This window comes from Oncorhynchus gorbuscha, linkage group LG06 (genome assembly GCF_021184085.1).
Source record: "Oncorhynchus gorbuscha isolate QuinsamMale2020 ecotype Even-year linkage group LG06, OgorEven_v1.0, whole genome shotgun sequence".
Lineage (NCBI taxonomy): Eukaryota > Metazoa > Chordata > Actinopteri > Salmoniformes > Salmonidae > Oncorhynchus > Oncorhynchus gorbuscha.
Window position 1 is genome coordinate 70,365,398 of NC_060178.1, and position 19,956 is coordinate 70,385,353.

The 19,956-nt window shown below is 40.0% G+C and overlaps 1 protein-coding gene across 2 annotated transcripts in view; it reads left to right on the forward strand.

The window, feature by feature from the left end:
• LOC124038280 (glutamate receptor ionotropic, delta-1-like) overlaps positions 1 to 19,956 on the forward strand; it is a 446,412-nt gene that overhangs the window by 247,329 nt on the left and 179,127 nt on the right. For both annotated transcript variants that reach the window (XM_046353943.1, XM_046353944.1), the window contains exon 3: positions 4,026 to 4,310. In XM_046353943.1, the coding sequence (XP_046209899.1) occupies positions 4,026 to 4,310 (285 nt within the window). The remainder of the gene's footprint in view (positions 1 to 4,025; positions 4,311 to 19,956) is intronic.

The following is a 19,956-nucleotide window of genomic DNA, read 5'->3' on the forward strand; positions in this document are numbered from 1 at the left end:
TCCTGGGATAGTAGGGGTTTAGTGTAGATAATGGCTGTGCTCGTATTTGGTTCCATTTCCTGACACACCATTAGCTTGTAGAATGAGGGAGAGAAGGGGAAAATGATGCCATTATGAAAATGACACATTAGTAGAGTGTAGGATGGTCAAATAAAATCTCATTTTATTTGTCATATACACTGAATACAACAGGTGTAGACTTTACCGTGAAATTATTACTTGCGAACTCTTTCTCAACAATACAGTTAAAAGGTAAGAAAATATTCGGCAAAAAATTACGAATTGAGTAGTAACTCGATAAAATAACAATAACAAGGCTATATACAAGGAGTACCGGTATCGAGGAGTCAATGGCGGTCAGTTTTAATGAGCATGGCGTTATTTCTATTACAGCATATTGGATGACTGTCATTCATATTCCATTCAGCCAGCTCAATGTAACATCGATAGGTTAATGCTATAACATGATAAAATATTTCCTATACCCATCATGTGTTTACTACAACCTAGCCTATGAATTAAAATTTACAACGTAGGTGCACAGGTCAAGAGAAAATGTGAGTAATTAAGGTGACAGACAGTGACCCATTCAATACCGCCGTACATCCTCTATCCTGCATCTAGCTGATATAGGGTGATATAAGTCCAACAGCAAAAGAGAAATTCAGGTATGTTTATCCCCGTTTCATTCTGTTTGCTTCCATTTAAGAAATATCTTTCAACAGAATCAGCAGAATGAATACAAACCTGATCACACTTACACACAGTTCACTTTCATAGCAGCCACATACAAACAGTAAGATATTGTTGTTTGTTCTATAATTCCTTCTCGCATCTACACGTTCTCCTCTCACCATTTCCCTTTGCTTGTGGATTTCAGTGCACAACATATCAGTTGTCTGTGACCATCATATCATAACTGCTAACTGCTACACACAGTCTACATCGTTGTCAACATATTAGCTAACGTCATAGTCAACATAGCTACTAGAACTAACACATTAGTAAACCCGCTACAATCATGCCGTACAATGTACAGTCAGCAAGCAGTTTAGCAGTTACACTGGTGGCTCCCGGTGATAATAAATTAATAAAACCAAATGCTTGCCTTGACTTGGAATAATTCCAGTGTTGGATAGCCATAGCCAGCTAGCTAACATAGCATCTCTCCTGAAATGGGTGTTTGAGCAGGCTAAACTAGCTAGCTGCGTTCTCTAGTTAATTGAAAGTGAAAGTGGAAAAAAATACAAAGAAATATAGCTAGGTTTCTCTATTGCTTCTCCTTCATTTTTAAATAAATACATTTGTTCAAAACTGTTTAAATATTGTCTTTCACACTCTGAGTCAACTACTCACCACATTTTATGCACTGCAGTGCTAGCTAGCTGTAGCTCATTATTTCATTATCTTTTGATTTGGTGGACAACATGTCAGTTCATGCTTCAAGAGCTCTGAAAGGTTGTAGGATGTCTTTCGGAAGTTGGCATAATTAATGTGTATGTCTATGGAAGGGGGTGAGAACCATGAGCCTTCTTGGTTTTTGTATTGAAATCAATGTACCCAGAGGAGGACAAATGCAAGCTGTCCTATGGCTTCACCGTGATGCTACCCTACAGAGTGCTGCTGAGACTACTGTAGAACCTCATGACAAAACCGCGTGTTTTAATCAATTATTTGGTGACGTGAACATATTTAGTATAGTTTTATCTAAAAAATTACAACTTTTTTAATGAAATTCACTGAGGAGCATGGTCCTCCCCAGTCTCCTCTGAAGGGTACGAGGTGTGATATCGAAAGGCGTAGGTTTTACCAATTAATCTCCCAGCTGCATTTCTTCCTACACAATGTTACTTGATTAGGTCGACACAGATATTCTAAGGTCCCAATTAAACGCAATTTATGTAGAAAAATATTAACTTTAAAGAGGATATTTTTGCTCGACAATACTTTGGGTAATTTCAACCACTGAGTTCCTCTACTGAACTGTCAAACTGAATTTGTGAGTGCCAAGCCAGTTGGGAATATTTTTGGGCTGTTGAGGATTCAGGTCACAGGTGATTCATTAGCATGTGAAGGTGCTTCGGGGAAAATAGGTCCCTCAATCACCTAAATGCCCTCATTGTCTCTCTGTCTCCCCCCTCTCTCTCTCGCCCCCTGATTTGCTACTCCTATTGCTACTCCTACTCCTCCTCACTCATCCTCACTCATCCTCTGTCTCTCTTCCTCCTCCTGCCCTGCACCCCCCTCCACCCCTGTATGGAGCCAGAGAGCAGTACCTTTACGCATGGAACGATCAGGTGCATTGATAATACACTGAGCGCACAAAACATTAGGAACACCTGCTTTTTCCATGACATAGACTGACCAGGGAATCTAGCTGAAAGCTATGATCCCTTATTGATGTCACCTGCTAAATCCACGTCTGTGTAGATGAGACAATAGAGACATTTGAGATTGTATATGTGTGCCATTCAGAGATTGAATGGGCAAAACAAAATATTTAAGTGCCTTTCAACAGGGTATAGTAGTAGATGCCAGGCTCACCAATTTAAGTGTGTGAACAACTGCAACGCTGCTGGGTTTTTCAGGCACACTGTTTTTTCCCATTTTCAACAGTTTCCTGTGTGTATCAAGAATGGTCCACCACCCAAAGGACATCCAGTCAACTTGACATAACTGTGGGAAGCTTTAGAGTCAACATGAGCCAGCATCCCTGTGGAACGCTATTGACACCTTAGAGTCCATGCCCCCACAAATTGAGGCTGTTCTGTGGGTAAAAGTGTGTGCAACTCTATATTAGGAAGGTGTTCCTGATGTTTTGTACCGTCAGTGTACTTATTTATTCATTGACCCAAGGCATGGTTGATTGAAAGTTTCCTGCCTTATTAAGATTGAATCAGAGTCCCTTGTTAATTAGACTTGGGACTTCTGTTTGGTTATACTGTAGGTGGTTGATATGTGTTGATGCGTTTAGTGTGTGGGTGGGAGTCGGTAGAAGTTTAGAAGATTTACAGCTTGGACACTCACATTAAACTTGTTTAACTTATGACCATGAACATTTTATTTGTATTGTATCTTTGAATAAAGACATTGACTTGTGTACTTGGCAGTCAGCAGTTTTTAAGCACTGGTAAATGGTTATTTACCATTTTGAATGGCTCCAAGCACACTTCCAACTAGCATAGTACTTTATAACACTTCATAAGCAGAACTCACTGACAGAGATGCGCAACATTCATACATTATTTACTATTACTTATAATGAACAGCATTTCAGAGTAAATTTGGAGCCATAGATGTTATACAGTACTGTAAAATATAAATAATAATTTGTCCCAGCCACAAGTATCTTGATTTCTCCCAAGCATACACAAATATAAACAAACAGCAGGAGGAAGTGGTGGTTGGACCAACTATTACAAACATGGATTTGTATGTTACTCTGAGTGACAGATTACAGTGAATATGTTTCTGTTGTGATGGGGAGGGATAAGGGGGTGCATGCAAAAGAGAAAGGGATTTATTGCATAACTTGTTGTACTGTACTTGTGCCTTTTTTGTGACATTTTACTTTTCTACAGGCCCCACCAACTCTTTCACCCATCCTCTTTCTGTTGTTGTCCCAATGCCCATGGCAGTATGTGCCCTCAGTTCCTTCCCTGCCCATACCCTGGTCTCCTGCTCTATTTTTCTCTGCCCATGTCCTGCACTGTGTCCTACCCTGCCCCTATACTACCCTGCCCTGCTGTGCCCTGCTCTGACCTGCCCTTGAAGTTCTGTCCCTTCACCTCACATACTTTCTGTGCTACAAGTCCCTTCCCAATTTCTCCAGGAGTTTGATCTTTGGGGGGAATTTTGTTATCTCCATATTTTTTTTAAATCTCCATCTTTATCTTAGTCATCTCTACAAACAGAACACACTACTTTCATTTGACCACTACTGATCCCTTGTGTTCTCTGCTGCCTTATTGGAATGTCTGAAGTCTGTCTTATCATGTCCCTCTCTTGTCCTTGTCTCTCTTCAGCCTGTGAGCTGATGAACCAGGGCATCCTGGCTCTGGTGACGTCTACAGGCTGTGCAGCCGCCAACGCCCTCCAGTCCTTGACCGACGCCATGCACATACCCCACCTGTTTATCCAGAGGAACGGCGAGGGCACGCCACGCACCTCCTGCCACCTCAACCCCAGCCCTGATGGGGAGAGCTACACCCTGGCCGCTCGTCCGCCTGCTCGCCTCAACGACGTCATGCTGACCCTGGTCACTGAGCTGCGCTGGCAGAAGTTCATCATCTTCTATGATGCTGACTATGGTGAGTGGGGGAGCAGGGGTGGGGTAGAGGGTGCGTGGGGGTTGATGTATAGGTGTGTGGAAAACATAGTCTGGAGTGTTGTATTTTACAGGTTTTGTTGAATGTTTTTTATGTGCAACCTTGAAAATACCTCTTCTCCAATGAGGAAGGCCAGTACAAGGTTGATGATGACCATAGTTGTGATAGCCAACCTGTAGTAATTTAAAGGAGAAAAGTTTTTTCCCTGAAACTATATTGTTCTGTTGACAATGCTGATCAATGTTTAAAGGGATAGTGTGACATTTTGGCAAATAGCCCTTTTATTTGTACTTACCCAGAGTGAGATGAACTCACGGATACCATTTGTATGCTTGCTCTTCCTATAGACTTCCATTCATTGTGATAACGCTATTAGCAATAGCTCCAGAAACTACTTTCAACTTCCTTCGTAAAAATGGTGTCCATGAGTTCATCTGACTCTGGGTAAATACAAAAATGTTGCCAAATGCTGCACTATCCCATCAACTAGGTGTTTGTGGAACACACATCCAATTATTGTTTTGTCTACCTTAGATTCCCATTGCACTCTTTACAATGAACGGTACATCTGAACTGCCAGGATGAAAATATTTTGGATCTTTGCTCCAATGCCTTTAATTACAGTTCTCATCATAAAGTCATTTTTGGATGCCTCTGAAGCATAGATTAAATATGACTTCCTGTCAATGTTTGTAAATCATTCAAATGAAATCACTTCATAAGACATCATCGCTTCATGTTCTCATGGTGTATGAGCATTATATCAATAGTAAATCACTTCATATCACAGTTCACATAAATAGTCAATCTGGGGATCTCCATAATGAGGTCAGAGTGTTTAGTGATTCAAAACGATTAGAACATGTTGTCAAAGCCATACACTGACTCACAGAGGGGATTCTTGTTTAATTTCCTAAAAAAGTTCTGTTAAATCTTTGGTCGTGTTCATGTTAAAGGCATATTGTGTCATTTTATTTATTACATTTTTAACTAAATTCAACCAACAGTACAAAAGGGGAGTTTTTTTTGCCAGTGCTCTGCACGCTGATTAGGTTAGGGTGGGCCTTGTGTTTTTCATGTGTGCATTTGTTGGTTGAAACGTTGATTGCTTGTGCGTTTCATCCCATGGCCACAAGGAAAACAGTAATAATAGATTGCACTCTTGACACGGTGCTTGGAGAAGCTAGTCTTAATTGGCTGGATTATTTAATTCATCTCACCTATAACTCCCTTTAGGCCAGACCTTTTCTTATCCACTTTTAGAACACAGTAAACTCTGGAATCAGCAATGAATTGCTGAGAGCAGTAACTGTTGTGCAGAAGTTGTACACCCATTCATAGCTGTTTGAAAGTAGATTGAGACCTGTGGTAGGGATACTTTATCATGGACTCATGCTTCACACACTTTCAGTAGACACACAAATAAATACTATTGTTTATTGATTTTTCTGCTATAACATCAGCAACTCAAGAGTTTGTCATGGCATTTTGGTTGAATACATTTGGTGTAAGCATTTCACTGTTAGTCTACATCTGTTGTTTACGGAGCCTGTGACTAATACAATTGGATTCGGTTTGAATGAGATGCAACTAATCAGGGATAGGAATAGACAAGAAGTATGACTAAACAATGTGTTCATTCTGAATATAACCAGGCCCCATTAGTGTTAAATAATGAATAAAGAGACGAGTTTTGACGAGGCAGTAACACTGTCATCCACATCCTGGTGCTACACACTTTAACTCAGCACTTCAATTACATTTCCAAACAGTCAAAATACCCTCAGTGCAGACGCGTGATTAAAGAACATATCATTCACATGTTCTGAGTGTGATAGTATCAAAACCCCGTCTTCTCCACTTCCTCTGGTCTATCTGTAGTCTGAGGAGTAATTTGACACTCTAGGATGTATTTCACAAAGCATTTGGTGCTCTAGAATGTATTTCACAAAGCTTTTGGTGCTCTAGAATGTATTTCACAAAGCATTTGGCACTAGGATGTATTTCACCAAGCATTTGGCACTAGGATGTATTTCACAAAGCTTTTGGTGCTCTAGGATGTATTTCACAAAGCATTTGGCACTAGGATGTATTTCACAAAGCATTTGGCACTAGGATGTATTTCACAAAGCTTTTGGTGCTCTAGGATGTATTTCACAAAGCATTTGGCACTAGGATGTATTTCACAAAGCTTTTGGTGCTCTAGAATGTATTTCACAAACCATTTGGCACTAGGATGTATTTCACAAAGCATTTGGCACTAGGATGTATTTCACAAAGCATTTGGCACTAGGATGTATTTCACAAAGCTTTTGGTGCTCTAGGATGTATTTCACAAAGCATTTGGCACTAGGATGTATTTCACAAAGCATTTGGCACTAGGATGTATTTCACAAAGCATTTGGCACTAGGATGTATTTCACCAAGCATTTGGCACTAGGATGTATTTCACCAAGCATTTGGCACTAGGATGTATTTCACAAAGCTTGGCACTAGGATGTATTTCACAAAGCATTTGGCACTAGGATGTATTTCACCAAGCATTTGGCACTAGGATGTATTTCACCAAGCATTTGGCACTAGGATGTATTTCACAAAGCTTTTGGTGCTCTAGGATGTATTTCACAAAGCATTTGGCACTAGGATGTATTTCACAACGCATTTGGCACTAGGATGTATTTCACAAAGCTTTTGGTGCTCTAGGATGTATTTCACAAAGCATTTGGCACTAGGATGTATTTCACAAAGCATTTGGCACTAGGATGTATTTCACAAAGCATTTGGTGCTCTAGGATGTATTTGACAAAGCATTTGACACTAGGATGTATTTCACAAAGCATTTGACACTAGGATGTATTTCACAAAGCATTTGGTGCTCTAGGATGTATTTCACAAAGCATTTGACACTAGGATGTATTTCACAAAGCATTTGACACTAGGATGTATTTCACAAAGCATTTGACACTAGGATGTATTTCACAAAGCATTTGGTGCTCTAGGATGTATTTGACAAAGCATTTGACACTAGGATGTATTTCACAAAGCATTTGACACTAGGATGTATTTCACAAAGCATTTGGTGCTCTAGGATGTATTTGACAAAGCATTTGACACTAGGATGTATTTCACAAAGCATTTGGCACTAGGATGTATTTCACAAAGCATTTGGCACTAGGATGTATTTCACAAAGCATTTGGTGCTCTAGGATGTATTTGACAAAGCATTTGACACTAGGATGTATTTCACAAAGCATTTGACACTAGGATGTATTTCACAAAGCATTTGGTGCTCTAGGATGTATTTCACAAAGCATTTGACACTAGGATGTATTTCACAAAGCATTTGACACTAGGATGTATTTCACAAAGCATTTGACACTAGGATGTATTTCACAAAGCATTTGGTGCTCTAGGATGTATTTGACAAAGCATTTTGTCGCTCTAGGATGTATTTCACAAAGCTTTTGACACTCTGCAGCAAAGCAGCACATTAACACCTGGTGCGTCAGCTCTTCCACAGTTCTACAACTCTGGTTGTGTAATTCTGCATGTGTAAGTGATGTATGCAAGTCCCATTAATTTTTTTGGCACAGAAATCTGGAATAATTAGAGTAACTTCTTCCGTTAGCTGCTTCTCCGTCTGTCCCCCCACTCTGAATGGGAGTAGACATAGCAACTGCTCCGTTACACAGCTGATAAAAAAACACATTACAAGATTTTGGCAATGAAGGCATTCCTTCTACCCAGAATTGGATGAACTCAATACTTCTCTTGAAGGCAGTATCATTCACTGACGTATGTTGGTATCTGAGGTAAAGTAACGACTGCTCAGTGGCTACAATGGCTACAACTGGAGGAGCGAGAGTGAGCCGAAGGAAGGGGGGAAATTACAATTCATTTCTTTATTGACTTTTATTAACCGTTTTCACTCGTACCTGTACATAGGTTGAACATGGCAGATTTGGACACTGATAAGTGCCTAAATTGGAACGCAGTGGCTGTACAGTAACACGCTGTATATGAATTCAGAGCTCAGGGCCTGTTCATCACAGCTCTGTATTGGGTTTTGCCTGTGAGCCATTCTGAACTTGAGCACTGCGCGCGACAAGAGGTTGCCCCATCCCTCCCGCTAATGGAGCAACTTTTGGACATTTATTGTTGTCGGAGTGAGGGAACTGCTGTAAATTAAGAGGATTCGATGTATTTGAAAATGAGACGTTGAAGATTATAATAAATACCGCTTTCATGTCATTCAAGCAAGCGTCCAAGTGTCCAAATGTAAACTTCACATTTCCATATAATAAAACTCATGTAATATAAAGTGTCAACGTTTATGATCACTATGTTTGATGTACAGTTACAAGATGACATGGTGTTATATCTTGGCATGTCCTGAACAGAATGAGCCTGTTTGTTGTATTGTGAAGAAAATGTTCCGCAGACCATGCATCTGAATGCACAGAATGCACACACTCCATTCTCTGCGAACCAAAATGACGATCTGCTTCTCTGTATTGCCTTGTGAAAGCCTAACACCGTAGGAACGTATTTTATCATTTAGCTAGTCATGTTGGCAATGGAACAAGCTTTCAAATGATGCCCACCTGACCCAGATTGTGCTTTATAATGAACATTTTATGGATTGCGTAAACAACAACAGTACGTGTGTGATGGCGGGGATGCAGGGCTCTGTTCCAAACAAAACAACAACAAATGTGCTTGCTCTAGTTCCTCAACAGCACAGCTAGGAGAGCTCAAATTAAAGCAGTAACATTACTTTTGTATCCGGAGTATTTTCAGATTTTGTTATAAACAAATGCGGCAAAAAGTACAGTAAATGTAAAATGCACATTAAATCAACAGTGTAATGTTTGTATTCAGTCTTGTCAGGTGAACTGTTGTGTCCTCACCTCAGTCTAATAATTTCACCATCATCTCCAAACTGTTCCCTTTTAATTTGTACCATGGTTATGCATATGCATTCCAGATTTTTTCTGAACGAAACATTTCAATGTATCCCTATAGGCCGATTCCCATGTGTGTAAGGAGTTAAGTAAATGCCTGTATATAAGCCCTAAACACACAGTTAGTTTTTGTCATGAAATGCCTCACACATTGCATATTTCTACCACTCATTCCTGTAGACTGTCGATCCTGTCCCGAACTTGACTCCAGAACTTCACTCCCATTCCTGCCCAAATCCCACAGACCTGTAAGACCCGCGGGACTCCTGTTCCCGTGTCAACCTCTACTGCAGATAACAAGCTCTTGACCCATCGGTTTATCATCCTGTCATGACAAAGCACTAAATGACATCTGAATGTGGCTGTACAAGGAAGTGACAAGCATTTTGTTTATTTGAATTGCTCCCGGTATGGAGTCAGTTGTACATTCTGTGTGTAAATATATCACTTCTGAAATACAGCAGCAGCTGAAGAAAAGCTGAGGCTGTATTTCTCCTTGCCGAGTCATCACTCGACTGGCATTTCTGCACTTCCACTGTGCAGACAGATGCTGCACATGCAGCAGCTACTCGTCCACATAAAACGTACAAATACTTGACAAAGTACAGTAGCATTATAGAGAAAAACAACAAGAAATTTAATAAAATAAAAAATTAAATAAGTTATATATTGGAAAGACACCGAGATAACAAAAATACTATATATATATATACATATATATTTAAATTAGATCTTTAGAAAGAGGAAAGGCGCCGTGATACAATACATTTTTTATCAGTTAAAAAAAGAAGTAAAACTTGTTTTTGCCTGAGTAACCTCTGGTGGCAGAGCATTCCACGTTGATATACATAACTGAGCGACGCATTAAATCTGTTTTTTTGGTTTGGGTACCGTGAAGAAACCCATAGTGGCGTGTCTGGTGGGGTATGTACTGTATGTCGGTTTGAAGTGTATGCAAATAGATTTTACAAGTGGCTAGGCATTTCCAACACACAAATGTTTCTTAAAAAGAGTAGAAGAGAAGTAGCCAATTTCTCCTCAACCATCAACCATGAAAGACTATCATGCATGTTGTTGATGTTAGTTCTGTGTTTCCAGTTAAGGGTAAGATGTGCTGCTTTCTTTTGAGCCAGTTGCAGTTTTCTAGGTCTTTCTTTGCTGCACCAGAACATATTACTCATTATTATTAATTATTAGATCTTCGATACACAAATATTATGGTTCACTGTTTTGTTGTCATTTCACATCTCAGTGAACTTTAGTCACACCTTTTCTCAATTTCTCAAAGTATGTCAACCAATCAGGTGAGCAGCCTGACTTGTTTGCCACCTTTTTTGCATAATTTTTAAATGCATCATCGAGGGTGCTCTAGCAGTTTTCACAGTTTCTTGACAAGTGCATGTTTGTCAACAATTGGCAAGAATAATTTTACAAATACTCCCAAGTCGTCTGGATTATTCTACTTGTACACATCAGACCATCATAATTGTTTTAACATATTCTACAAAAAAAACATTTAGTATGATCTCTTCTAAATAGTTTTAGGCCCTGACTTTGGTACTTTTGCATTCCTTGTTATTGCCACAATGTTATGGTCATTACAGCCAATGGGATTTGATACTGCTTTAGATCAAAGCTCTGCAGTATTAATTCATATTATATCAATACAAGTGGATGTCACAGATCCAACACTATTGGTATATGCTCTCGGTGGTGTTGGTTGAGTGATAACCTGGGTCATGTTACAGTCTTTAGTCACAGTAAGAAGCTTCCTCTTGAAAGGACAACTAGATTATAACCAATCAATGTTCAGGTCACCAAGAAAAGAATACATTTAATCAGAGACATTATCTTACACCACACACACATTCCCCAGATACTGTCAGTTTGCATGAACTTGTGTCATTACATACGGTATGGGTAGGCTAATCCTTTCGTTAAGATTCATGAAGACAGCTGTGGTATATCAAATCAAAACAAATAAAATAAAATGTTATTTGTCACATGCGCCGAATACAACAGGTGTAGTAGACCTTACCGTAACTTACAAGCCCTTAACGAACACTGCAGTTCAAGAAATAGAGTACATTTTTTTGAAAAAGCAACACAATACAATAACAATAACGAGGCTATATACAGGGGGTACTGGTACCTAGTCAATGTGCAGAGGTACAGGTTAGTCGAGGTAATTTGTACATGTAGGTAGGGGTAATGTGACTATGCATAGATAATAAACAGTGAGTAGCAGCAATGTAAATAGTCCGGGTGGCCATTTGATTAATTGTTCAGATGTTTTATGACTTGGGGGTAGAAGCTGTTAAGGAGACTTTTGGACCTAGACTTGGTGCTCCGGTATTGCTTGCCATGCGTTAGCAGAAAGAACAGTTTATGACTTGGGTGACTGGAGTCTTTGACTATTTTTTGGGCCTTCTTCTGACACCGCCTAGTATATAGGTCCTGGATGGCAGGAAGCTTGGCCCCACTGATGTACTGGGCCGTATGCACTACCCTCTGTAGCGCCTTATGGTTAGATGCCGAGCAGTTGCCATACCAGGCGGTGATGCAACCGGTCAGGATGCTCTCGATGGTGCAGCTGTAGAACTTTTTGAAGATCTGGGGACCCATGTTAAATCTTTTCAGTCTGCTGCGGGGGAAAAAGTGCTGTCATATGTATTTGGTAAAAATAATCTTGTGAAAAGTTCAGTATTTGGTCCGATATTCCTAGCACACAATGACTTCATCACACTTGTTACTCTAAAAACTTGTTGGATGCATATGCAGTTTGTTTTGGTTGTGTTTCGGATTATGTTGTGCCAATAGAAATGAATGGTAAATCACGTATTGTGTCATTTTGTGGTAACTTTTATTGTAATTAACTATAGAATATGTTTTTGAACACATCTACGCTAATGTGTATGCTAAAATGATTACGAATAATCATGAATGTATCATAAATAACGATGACTGAGAAAGTTACAGATGCACAAAGATCATGCCCCCAAAACTTGCTAACCTCTCACCATTACCAATAATAGGAGAGGTTGGTATTTTTTTGGGGGGGGTATGATATTTATGCCCCTGTAACTTAACAGTCATCATTATTCACGTTTCATTCATGATGATCTGTAATCACGGTAACAATATATTAAACAAATGTTTGATATCAAACTTTGGTCCATAGCCCATACCTCCATAGCATTTGGTACAGCTCTCATGCATGTACTCTATTGGAATGGAGGAATTCATGGAGCATCGATAGCCTAAAGCCACACTTCACGAGCTATCTCAGCTATCTCACGAGCTATCTCAGCTTTGAATCTGTTGTGGTAACGGTGCATGTCTGCAGAGGACTGGACTGCAATGGACTGTAATGGGAGTTTGTCCATAGATGCTATACTGTAGTTAGTGTATGTTGTATTTGGACTAGCGTTGCTACAGTAATGTCACGCTGACTGTTTGGCTGTTTGCTTTTATTGCTGTTCAAGCAGCTGGTTTTGTGTCCTCTGGGCTAAACTCAGACAGCATTAAAGTATGTTTGTTAGTGATGCCCATTTATTCACATGAACGCATCAATGGCATCCCTTTTAAATGTCTCCTCTCTGTTTCCCTTATCTTGTTCCATTTGTCATTTTGCATTTTCAACTCATCATTTTTTCGTTCATGTGAGTATTGCTCGGTTAGCGATAGCTTCCACATTATTTGGTCTATGAGCACTAGGAGAATGGTGTCCCACCCAGAGAATCATCATTTGAAAATGATATTTTCTTGCATGTTTATGCAAAGGAGATGGTAATCCCACGTATGCCTATACTGTATAAACAATTTTTCATTTGGAGAATGATGCTGCTGTTTGTTTTTTGGATTTGACCTGCATTTCTCCAGATTGGCAGGATTGCAGGGATGCACAGTAGGTGAAATAAAGACACAGTGAGTTATAAGAGTTTTACATAAATACCAACTGTCTGACCAATACTGTCCTATCGCGGCAACTCTCATCCATTGTCTTGGACGATCAATCATCAACAGAGAGTACACTGATGTTTCTGCTATTTTTTAACTTTGAAAACCCCACAGATAGAGTCAATGTTGAGGAGGAAAGAGGAAAAACTATTTTAAACTCTTCAACAGAAAAACAAACTTCTTTCAGTTTGCTTTTACGGATCACGGCTTTTTGTAGAGTCAGCAAAAGAAGTGAATCATGCATCGTACCTTCTCCTCTACTCTGCTTTGTTTCCCACTGGGCAAAAACTGGTTGAAACAACATCGTTCCCACGTCATTTGAACAAAAACATTAAATGTGATGATGTTGAATAAAAGTGGAAAAGTGATTGGATTTGGAAAAGTGTAAAGAAATGTTGTAATTTTTTTCACCCAACTTTTCACCTAAATCCAATGTCATGGTGAATTGTATGTTTTGTCACATAGAATTCGACAACTCGACCAAATGTAAATCAAAGTTAGACGTTGAAGTGACGTCTGTGCCCAGTGGAATGTTTACAGTGAAGTGACATAGACAAATTAAAGGTAGCGGGGTGAGTTCATGCGGTGAATCAAATGAAGCTGTGTTTACATTTAGCTTTTGACCATGACTGAGAGACAGTTTAGAGGGCATGTTGTACTGGATCTGTGCTGGGACAATTTCAAGAGGCATGAATGTCACGGGTGGGGTTGAATGCATGATAATAAACCATTATTGTGTGTTCAGTGGAAGTCAAATCTGGTCACTTTTCTTATAACTCTTTTCAGTCCATTAGGATTGAAACTTTTGCTGGTTTCTATCTCTGATTTTATCAGCAACAAACATTGTCAATCAATGACTCACCAGGAAGAAGAGAAAACTAGCAGAGACTGTAGGTCTGTAGAACTAAGACAGTGGACATCTACTTTGAAAAGTTTGGATATGCGAAATACAGTTAACTTATCTACATACAGTGCCTTGCGAAAGTATTCCGCCCCCTTGAACTTTGCGACCTTTTGCCACATTTCAGGCTTCAAACATAAAGTTATAAAACTGTATTTTTTGTGAAGAATCAACAATAAGTGGGACACAATCCTGAAGTGGAACGACATTTGTTGGATATTTCAAAGTTTTTTAACAAATCAAAAACTGAAAAATTGGGCGTGCAAAATTATTCAGCCCCCTTAAGTTAATACTTTCGCAAGGCACTGTACTGTATTGAGAAAGGCCATTGGGATGTGCATAGACTCTGAGTATACAAAACATTAAGAACACCTGCTATCCATGATTTAATTTTTTTTATATTTCACCTTTATTTAAACAGGTAGGCAAGTTGAGAACAAGTTCTCATTTACAATTGCGACCTGGCCAAGATAAAGCAAAGCAGTTCGACACATACAACGACACAGAGTTACACATGGAGTAAAACAAACATACAGTCAATAATACAGTATAAACAAGTCTATATACGATGTGAGCAAATGAGGTGAGATAAGGGAGATAAAGGCAAAAAAATGCCATGGTGGCAAAGTAAATACAATTGTCACGCCTTGGTCATTGTATTTTGTGTTTTCGTTATATATTTGGTCAGGCCAGGGTGTGACATGGGTTTATGTTATTGTATTTCGTATTGGGGTTTTTGTATTATTGGGATTGTGGCTGAGTAGGGGTGTTGTATGGGCTTGGCTGCCTGAGGCGGTTCTCAATCAGAGTCAGGTGATTCTCGTTGTCTCTGATTGGGAACCGTATTTAGGTAGCCTGGTTTCGCTTTGCATTTCGTGGGTGATTGTTCCTGTCTCTGTGTAGTTTCACCAGATAGGCTGTAATTAGGTTTCACGTTCCGTTTGTTGTTTTGTATTTTGTATCGTTATTTCATGTGTCACTTTTTCTATTAAAGTCATGAGTAACCACTACGCTGCATTTCGGTCCGACTCTCTTTCCACAAACGAAGAACGCAGTTACAACAATATAGCAAGTAAAACACTGGAATGGTAGATTTGCAGTGGAAGAATGTGCAAAGTAGAAATAAAAATAATGGGGTGCAAAGGAGCAAAATAAATAAATAAATTAAATACAGTAGGGAAAGAAGTAGTTGTTTGGGCTAAATTATAGGTGGACTATGTACAGGTGCAGTAATCTGTGAGTTGCTCTGACAGTTGATGCTTAAAGCTAGTGAGGGGGTTAAGTTTTTCCAGTTTCAGAGATTTTTGTAGTTCGTTCCAGTCATTGGCAGCAGAGAACTGGTAGGAGAGGCGGCCAAAGAAAGAATTGGTTTTGGGGGTGACTAGAGAGATATACCTGCTGGAGCGTGTGCTACAGGTGGGAGATGCTATGGTGACCAGCGAGCTGAGATAAGGGGGGACTTTACCTAGCAGGGTCTTGAAGATGACCTGGAGCCAGTGGGTTTGGTAACGAGTATGAAGCGACGGCCAGCCAACGAGAGCGTACAGGTCGCAATGGTGGGTAGTATATGGGGCTTTGGTGACAAAACTGATTGCACTGTGATAGACTGCATTCAATTAGTTGAGTAGGGTATTGGAGGCTATTTTGTAAATGACATCGCCAAAGTTGAGGATTGGTAGGATGGTCAGTTTTACAAGGGTATGTTTGGCAGCATGAGTGAAGGATGCTTTGTTGCAAAATAGGAAACAAATTCTAGATTTAACTTTGGATTGGAGATGTTTGATATGGGTCTGGAATGAGAGTTTACAGTCTAACCAGACACCTGAGTATGTGTAGTTGTCCACGTATTCTAAGTCAGAGCCGTCCAGAGTAGTGATGTTGGACAGGCGGGCAGGTGCAGGTAGCGATTGGTTGAAGAGCATGCATTTAGTTTTACTTGTATTTAAGAGCAATTGGAGGCCACGGAAGTAGAGTTGTATGGCATTGAAGCTTGCCTGGAGGGTTGTTAACTTCTTGCGTTGAGCCATCCCGGATCCGGTATCGTGACTACAGCCTCAAGCTCATTACCATAACACAATGTTAACTATTCATGAAAATCGCAAATGAAATGAAATTAATTTATTTGCTCTCAAGCTTAGCCTTTTGTTAACAACACTGTCATCTCAAATTTAAAAAAAATATGCTTCTCCACCATAGCAAACTAGCATTTAGCATTTAGCATGAGCATTTAGCGTTAGCATTAGCAGGCCACATTTTCACAAAAACCAGCAAAAACATTCAATAAATCATTTACCTTTGAAGAACTTTGGATGTTTTCAATGAGGAGACTCTCAGTTAGATAGCAAATGTTCAGTTTTTCCTGAAATATTTTTTGTGCAGGAGAAATCGGTCCGTTTGGTGGGTCACGTTTGGCTACCAAAAAAAAAAACGAAAATTCAGTTATCCAAACGCCAAACTTTTTTCCAAATTAACTCCATAATATTGACTGAAACATGGCAAACGTTGTTTAGAACCAATCCTCAAGGTGTTTTTCACATATCTCTTCAATGTGGTATCGTTCCTGGAAGTGTGCTTCTGTGTCTGTATCCCATGGCAAAATGAGTGTTACTGACAATTGCGCACCGATTTAAACAAAGGACACCGGACGGCCCCCTGGCAAATGTAGTCTCTTATGGCCAATCTTCCAATGATATGCCTACAAATACGCCACAATGCTGCAGACATCTTGGATGAACGGCAGAGCGCATAAGCTCGTTCACAGCATATTCACAGCTTTGAAGCCAGGGAAATAAACCCGAAATCCCTTTTCAAAGGCAGGTACATATTATTTACAAAGGTTATAACACTTTAGTTTAAGTTGCTTGCTCCTGGGTAGGAACATTATAGTTACATGCATATCCATTGTAAATACATCGCTCTTACATTTAATTCAGTTCATCCTTTAATCCAAATAATATGGAAATAAGATAACTGAAGCTGTAGTTAATGATAGGGTGTGCATTGTTACAACAGCTGACAGAGTCCTAGTTTAGTTTGGTGGTAGTGACTTATGTTGTCACATGTAACAAGGTAACATATTAGGATGCATTGCTAACATGGTGCGACACAGGAGGCTGCAAAAGTAATTACAGAACATGTTAGTTACATTTGGAACAAGACATCTTATAAATACATGTGCATAAATCATGAGTAATTACACGTGGAATAACCTCCGACAAACTGATATGTTCTTGTTCCACTTGTGTAATAACCTATACCGCTAAACCTTTATCACAGTGTAATGACTTATTGTTTAGCTCAGTTGGTAGAGCATGGCGCTTGTAACGCCAGGGTAGTGGGTTCGATTCCCGGGACCACCCATACGTAGAATGTATGCACACATGACTGTAAGTCGCTTTGGATAAAAGCGTCTGCTAAATGGCATATATTATTATTATTATTATATAAGGAGACGTTAGTAAACACAGCGTCAAAAGTCCTGTTCATTTCCTGTTTGAAGTTTCATCTTGGTTTCGCCTGTAGCATTAGTTCTGGGGCACTCACAGATAATATCTTTGCAGTTTTGGAGACGTCAGAGGTTTGTCTTTCCAAGGCTGTCAATTCCATGCATAGTCGAGCATCTTTTCGTGACAAAATATTGCGCTTAAAACGGGCATGTCTTTTTATCCAATAATGAAATAGCGCCCCCATAGCTTCAACTGGTTAACACAGTGTCCAAAGAAGGGCCAGAAGTATACAGAATGGTGTCGTCTGCGTAGAGGTGGATCAGAGACTCACCAGCAGCAAGAACAACCTCATTGATGTATAAAGAGAAGAGAATCGGTCCAAGAATTGAACCCTGTGGCACCCAGAGGTCCGGGCAGCAGACCCTCCGATTTGACACACTGAACTCTATCAGAGAAGTAGTTGGTGAACCAGGCGAGGCAATCATTTGAGAAACCAAGGCTGTCGAGTCTGCCGATGAGGATGTGGTGATTGACAGAGTCGAAAGCCTTGGCCAGATCAATGAATACGGCTGCACAGTAATGTTTCTTATCGATGGAGGTTATGATATCGTTTAGGACCTTGAGCGTGGCTGACGTGCACCCATGACCAGCTCTGAAACCAGATTGCATAGCAGAGAAGGTATGGTGAGATTCGAAATGGTCGGTAATCTGTTTGTTGACTTGGCTTTCGAAGACCTTAGAAAGGCATGATAGGATAGATATAGGTCTGTAGCAGTTTGGGTCAAGAGTATAGACTGACCAAATGATGATATAGACTGACCAAATGAAAACCCTAATCTCTTATTTATGTCACATGTTAAATCCACTTCAATCGGTGTAGATGAAGGGGAGGAGACAGGTTAAATAAGGATTTCTAAGCCTTGAGATCATTGAGACATGGATTGTGTATGTGTGCGATTCAGAGGGTAAATGGGGAAGACAAAAGATTGATGTGACTTTGAAGTCCCTTTGAACGTGGTATGGTAGTAGGTGCCAGGCACACTGTTTTTTTTTCCATTTTCAGCAGTTCCCTGTGCTTATCAAGAATGATCCACCACTCAAAGGACATCCAGCCAATTTGACACAACTGTCGGAAGCATTGGAGTCAACATTGTCCAGCATCCCACACCTTGTAGAGTCAATGCTCTGATGAATTGAGGCTATTCTGATGGGAAAAGGGGTGTTCCTAATGTTTGGTACAGTCAGTGTATAACACCTACATAAACTCACATCTATTGCAGTAAATCATAACGGGCCCTGAATGCACCATGTTCCTCCCAGGGCAGAGTCGAGATTACCTGGGCTCCATAATGAGTGTGGAGTGGGACATCTGTCACTGCCCTCTTTACGGCCTGCTCTCTTCTCAGAGGAGGAGATATTAGACTGGTATTAGGTGGGAGATTGATTTAGCTGCCGCACATTGCAGGAGATGGGTCTTAATGCGTAGCCCCTCTTCAGATGAGGAGTGGATGAGCATAGGCAAACAGAGGAATGTGCTATGGGCTTGTATAATGAGCAAAGTAAAGAGAGTTGGAGTAAGAGAAAGGTTAGAGGAGGATATGGACTGATTACAAAGTGGGAGAGAGTGACATGGACAAGGGGAGATACCTAGTCAGTTGTACAACTGAATGCCTTCAACTGAAATGTGTCTTCCGCATTTAACCCGACCCCTCTGAATCAGAGAGGTGCGAGGGGCTGCCATAATCAACCTTTTGGATACTGGCCCAACGCTCTAACCACTAGGCTACCGGAGAGAGGCGCGGTGAAAGATAGTATTGTATCCATTTTTGTATAGAACTGTATTTTGTGATGTAAGAAAGAAAGAAAGAAAGAAAGAAAGAAAGAAAGAAAGAAAGAAAGAAAGAAAGAAAGAAAGAAAGAAAGAAAGAAAGAAAGAGAGAGAGAGAGAGAGAGAGAGAGAGAGAGAGAGAGAGAGAGAGAGAGAGAAGCTGAAGCTAACCATTTACACACTAGCAAGGCACAGGTGAGCTTTGCCACATTATCATTTTTAGACATGGTAAACCTGCTATTCCTCAAGACACTTGCTACAGTGGTTCAATCTGAAATGCTGATTGCTTTATCATGACATACTGACTTATTTTATTTGCACACATTGATGACTTTATCCCATGATAGGGTCCCATTAGGTTATTCTATTTGTTGGGAAATAAGCCTCTGGGTTTTAATGCATGGTCCTCTTTAAATTAAATTGTATTGGCGTGGGAAATCAGCAAAATGTATAGCTTGCTTGAGTCCCTCTAGGAGTAAGGAGTTGACAAAGTAATTATAGTGGAACAGAATAGTACATTGAGGAGTCA